Source organism: Symsagittifera roscoffensis, chromosome 2 (assembly GCF_963678635.1).
Source record: "Symsagittifera roscoffensis chromosome 2, txSymRosc1.1, whole genome shotgun sequence".
In the NCBI taxonomy this organism is placed as follows: domain Eukaryota; kingdom Metazoa; phylum Xenacoelomorpha; order Acoela; family Convolutidae; genus Symsagittifera; species Symsagittifera roscoffensis.
The window spans coordinates 3,546,639-3,552,638 of record NC_087063.1 but is presented as its reverse complement, the minus strand read 5'-3'; the positions used below and the strand labels follow the sequence as shown (position 1 = coordinate 3,552,638).

Below are 6,000 nucleotides of genomic sequence, written 5' to 3'. Positions count from 1 at the left end.
TGCTAAAAAAATTGACCGAATTCCAGCAGTCCAGGTTCAATTTTTCCTTTAAACAAATCACTTCGAAGATTACTCTTAGAAGCTTAAGCGTTTCTTCTATAATGGTAAGTTAACCCAAAATCCGTAAAAAAACACAACCTAACCTTTTTAAACGCAGGTCAAAAATCTATTAACAAACTATTCTTCTATGCAATTCCTCTATTCTCAAGCTTTTTGCAAAGTTTTTTCAAACTAAATGGCGAATCTGCACCCTGGGGATTACCCAAAAAACTTAACCACAGTTTTTATATAGAAAAGCGCTTCAAAATCAAATTCCACAGTAGTTCGCAAGCAATTTTTGTAAACAAGTCCATAGTATGGAAAAAAACGTATCATGCCATTTCATACATTTTTTTCACGAGATGGAAAAAAACGTATCATGCCATTTCATACATTTTTTTCAAGTTTGTTTTATCAATCGGGTTTGCTTGATAATCGACTCAAGGCTGAAAGGGTTGAACGGAGCTTCAAACCTTTTCAAACCTCCGGGTGATTTTTTTTGATTTGGATGACCAATTTGTTTTTTAAGCTTTCTTAACCACCAAAAAAGAACCAACTACCCGCAATATGAAAACTATGTTTTTATGATTGTTGAAACAGACGATTCATGCTAAAGCTATCAATAAACGAAGAGGGATTTTCGTTTTAAGTTCAAGTCAAAATAAGGGCCAAAAACTTGTTAGAACGAGATCCTTATGTGCGAGATAATTTTCAATAGGAAAACTGTAGAAGTATTTTTTTGTCTCTAATTGGCAACGTTTTTCGTACTTTTAGTCGGAATTGGAAAAATCTGTTGTTGGTGTTTTTTTAACGCCAATTCAGGAGAGTGAAACCAAACTTTTCAAATCCAAAATTATCTTTTATCTCAAATCCAAAATTATTTTTTAAATTATCTTAGCTAGATGTAAGTGATAACAGTTTGTCATATTGTTGTTCTGTTTGTAGGACTGTTTTTTAACTTAGTTTGCTTAAGACTGGTTTGATGGCTTCTCATCATTTTTGTGTGGTTCAGATTGTTGTTGTCCCCAAAAAAGCGTACAGTTGACGTTGGGACCATAACTAAGATTTCTTGCGGCGGTCTTGTATATGATCAGATATTATGTTGATCTAGCTAGCTTTGCATTCAAACTACACATATACTGGCTTATTTTGCTATTTGTAATTGTTTTTACAGTTTTGTAAGCAAAAAGTCAAATTCCTGGGAAATATTTTTGGTTCAATTTTATGTTTTGACCGAATCGATTTTTTTTGTTTCGACTTGTAGTTCGACTTCTCGACTCATTTATTGACCCTGGCAGACTCAGGTATTGACTTTATATGACATTAATGTTTTAAATCTTTATAATTGGGTCGATAAGCGTTCGACCCATACGGTCGATGCATTATTCTACCCTCTGAGGCCGGGTGGGGAGGGGGAGAAGGAGGGGGGAGGGGATGGATGTGTTGCTTTCCAATCAAATTGTTTTCCCTTACCAGATGGTGAGAGATGAATACTGGAGGACAGTCTCGCTTCCTCTGTCCACCGTCATGTGGGGTCGTCTTATTATCACATCGGACTGTGACATCCTTTGACCTTTGACCTCTCCGCAACAAACTGCCACCAGAATAATTGACAGAGCCAGTTTTGATGCAAAAATTGAAATTATGCCCATATTTAGTCTTCTGTTGTGACGATGGTAACTTTAGTTAGATAAAATAGTTATAATTATTTCCAGGTAACTCGATCAGCCATGGATTTAATAAAAAGGTAATTTGCGTTGTTTTTTGGGTCCATTGCTTTTGTTCACGATTGAATTTTAAAACAAAGTCACTCTGCTCTTTTTGGTTTTAGCGAGGCAGACAGAAGTGAAATTTAAACAGATTGGAGATTATTTTAATTTATCAGAAACGGGCTTTATCTGTTAACATAAATCATTGGGGAATATGGAATACTGTATCTTTTAAAAGCTCTTCTTCTGATTTTGCAAGATTTCTTCTGATTTGTGAAAAACGCAGCAAACATTTAGCTCTAAAGGGAGTTGGGTGATAAATAATGACAGTTAGTAAACAAAGAAGGAAGTTGTTTTTCTCTTTTTCGATTGAGACTTATTGCTTTCTCTCAAATATTCAGACAAAGCAACTTTTTTAATTCCAGTTTTCAGAGAATAACTAAAAAATAGTTTGAATATAAATCAAACTCGAGAATGTCAATCAAAATTTATTTACAGAAAAAAAGTTATGGCAAAGAATTTTTGAACAAAACAGTCGGACCAAATGTTTTTTTTTCGTCTTCCGAAAAAGATTGACAGACTGTTTTGACAAAAATAGCTCAAACGAGGAAGCTAAAAATTTAAGTCTGCAACAGAATTTTTTCTTGCGTACCAATTAAAAACTTTTCATCGCTTTGTTAAGTCAATAGATTGTTTTTTTCACTGAATATTACCACTGGTGATGCAAAAATTATTATCAATCTGGGAGAGCTGAAAAAAACTCAGAAAAAAAGACCAGTCGCTGGCTTTCTGATAGACCAGCTAGGCCGGTTTTACCTTTTTTGTAAGTTGGTAAAAATTGGCGTGAAATGTTATTCAAGCAACGTGAACTAATCAGCAACTGTTAAGCATTAGCTATGGAATGTCTTGATCAATAGATTTGAACTTGAATGGAACGGGTATTACCGTGGTAAGCTGAGTGGTATTGGTAATAAGTAATAAGTAATAACCACTTGCAATCAGCCACATTGAAGCTTGGTGACACTTAAAAAACACTTTTGTTTGAATAAGAATCGAACCAAAAAAATTGTCGATCAAAATAAGGGCAAGAAGAAAACACACAAAGCTCCGTTTAATAACAAGCCAAAGTAAATTTTAGAAAAATTGGCAATTTGAACAAAGTAAAAAGAACAAAAATCTTTTCTGCGTTTATCCTGTAATCATTCAAAACAAACAATAAATTAATTAATTAAAAGTATAACATCAAGAATTATTTGCTGGGTATATTATGAAGAATTTGAAGCCTGAAAAAAAGTTCAATGAATTTGAGATAAACTTCCAGGTTTCTTCAAAAAACTCTTTTTGTAGTAATTAAAACTTTGGTGTAGTTTGGAAACAAAAACACTAGCGAATGTGAAAACACTATTGGTTCAACAGGGTAAATAATTTGTTTTGGGAAATTTAACAGCACAATTTAGGTAAATATAATTTGCTGACAGTAAAATAGTCTGTCTGAAAGACTTCTGCGAAGAAGTAACAATAATATTCAATATCAAAAGGGGGCCTTCGTTTTGATGCTCGACCGCAGCCCAGATTATTTTGATTAGCGCCTCAAACTCATAAATTGTTATGATCAGAAACACAAAGTTCCTCAATTGTGAAAATCACCCGCTGGGCATAACTTCGCCACTTATTTTGAAGCAGAAGAATTTATCGCTACGTGAACAACCCGGCCCCGATTTTCTTAGCGAGTTCACCCCGGAAACTTTTACTTTCTGGGTTTATTCTCAAACTATGCTAAACAAACTTGGAGAGAAATATTTATTTACTAAGACCTCCCCAATAAATAAATGTGAAATGGGTTAAGTTCAAAAATGTAAGCTATTCAAACTGTCTCGCACAGAGGAGAGTTAAAATTGAAGAAGCAAAGCGCTATATAATAAAAGGGAAAACAAGATGGTTATCAGGTATTTTGGGCAAAGATAACTGAAATTGAACCATAAATCAGGAAACAAAGAATACAAACAGGTTTCTAAATAGATAACTGCTCCAAACTTGAGCCAATTAGTAGTAAAATGGCACGTCAATATTTGAGTGAACTTGGGCAAATCTATTTCCTTTATTTCAGATATATTTGCAAAATAGCAGTTTGTGGCCATACAAATATAGAAAGAGATTAACAATTACCCACTACAAATCAGCAATCAGTTTTCTCTTTTTTATAGTAAAACGTTGCCCAATAAGCGAATTGGTTGAATGGGTATTGGATAGTAATTTACTCCCTTTTTAGGGAAAATATATAGAAACTGAAAGGAAGCTTCGGATACCATTACTCAGGCGCGGAGATTTCCATCTTATAAATTTCCGCCTTTTATTTTTTTTTTAAAAAAAGAGCCCTGCTTCGGTCATTTATTTTAGCATTGCTTTAATTGCACTTTGATCATAAAAACGCTCATTTTAATACTATATTTTGAAGACAATTTATGTTTTTCTACAATGAAATCATTTCACGCGTATCGCACTTGCAGTCAAAATTCCTTTCAAAAAAATCCAAATAAAAATTTGACCAAAGGTAATAAATCATTTTGAAAGTAATTTGTGCGAAACAAAGCCTTGATGCTATCTGTAATTCTGTGAAATCTATCACGATTTAGCCTTTTTGATCAATTTGACTTTGAAGACGAAATCTACGGTTTTAGAAACAAAAACAATTGTAAATCGAACCGGAAAATCACGCAATAAATTTCCGAATCAAACGGCGATGAAACGTTAGCATAATAGCCGTATATAAAACTCAAGTGGTCGCTTTAAATATAATCAATGAAAATGGAAAAGGGGCTATAGTTAATGCTTTTCGCGCCCTCGTTCCCAAATTGTGAAAAGGTATTATGTCAATTAGCACTGCCGGAATATGAGATTTGCTAGCTCCATAAAAAGGACGAACTGTAACGTGATCTGTGCCATGGTAAGTGTAGGTGAAAATTGAACAAAAGCTCCCGTGGAACGTGCGAAATCCATACAAAATCTATAATTTAAACTAATTATATTAAATTTTCATCTCGAATCATAGACACACCCATACTGGTTTTGAAGAAAGACATTAGTTTTCAAAGTTGCTTTTTCGACCGCTGAAAGTGCAAAGGAATTTTGCATTTGTTTTTTTTTACGCAAAATTAGTTACCTAAATAGTCAGCTGAAGCGGACGAGTAATCTCATAAGTTGAAGCCCTTTAAGAGGTAGTCGATTGAAGCTTGAAGTTTCCAGAGAGTTCTCTAAATGTAGAGAAATGGCGGCTTAAAACTTTTGCAATAAAGTCTCACTCGAAGCGAGTAAAGCGAGCGAGTAAATCGATCGTGTTGCGCAACAAAAAGATCCTATATTAAGCTGAAATAAAGTTTGAAATTAGTTTTGAAGCTTAACTTAAGAGTTCCCCAGCACTTGGAGCAATTTTGAAAAAAAAAATTTTTTTCATTTTTTATAATTATTTTGCAAAAAGCTGTAATCAACTAATGTTTTTGCTAGACTCTTCTTTATCAGAAAAAAAATTACTCAAATTTCAAATTTGGTTCAATAATAAGTGGTTTTGAAGTTGTGGGTGCTGTATACGTATACCTATAATATGAATGTAATTATACAAACCTACTATAAATATATAATTATGTATATATATCACGAGGACGCGAAATACTTTAGATCTGAAGTTTATTTTCTGACAAGTCCTTACCACAACGAGGACCCTAAGAAAACGGGTCAGTTTGCCCCTTGAACCAGTAGTTTTTTATAATGGAAATGGTTGCTTTTTGATATTTGCTACAACTACACTCCCAAGACTGATATCAAAAGATTCAATCTTGTATGATTTTAGGAAGACAATGTATTGATCGCTACGTCAACTCTGTCACATTTTTTTTGAAACGCTGACAATAGTCGTCTTTGCATGCAAAAGGGTAGCTAGTCTAGAGTGCATTTTTTCCAAGCCTGGGACATTGAAGCGTCAATGTCTTAGGCATGGAACGGCTGCACTCCAGACTAGCTACCTTCTTGCAAGCAAATACATTTTCATCCTGCAAGGACGAATTTCATTCCCGTATCAGTAATATGCTTGTCTAGCTAACTGCACACTAACAATACATTTATACTCTATTACTTTGCTGTTTGCATCTGCTCTATAATTTCGCGTGCAACAAATCCGACAAAAAAATATTTTTTCAATCGGCTCACTTCAAGTTTCCACCGTGCTCGAGGTAGGTTTCGACCGCGCTCGAGTTATGTT

The 6,000-nt window shown here is 34.1% G+C and overlaps 2 protein-coding genes across 2 annotated transcripts in view; one reads left to right on the top strand and one right to left on the bottom strand.

The window, feature by feature from the left end:
* The window catches only part of LOC134838983 (extracellular matrix protein 3-like), a gene marked incomplete in the record, with an annotated part of 9,363 nt that extends 7,239 nt beyond the window's left edge, over positions 1–2,124 (bottom strand). Inside the window, 1 exon segment of the mRNA XM_063854356.1 lies at positions 1,513–2,124. Within this exon segment, the coding sequence (XP_063710426.1) occupies positions 1,513–1,691 (179 nt within the window).
* LOC134838866 (ATP synthase subunit alpha, mitochondrial-like) overlaps positions 1–6,000 on the top strand; it is a 494,565-nt gene that overhangs the window by 407,355 nt on the left and 81,210 nt on the right. The gene's annotated exons all lie outside the window — the stretch shown is intronic.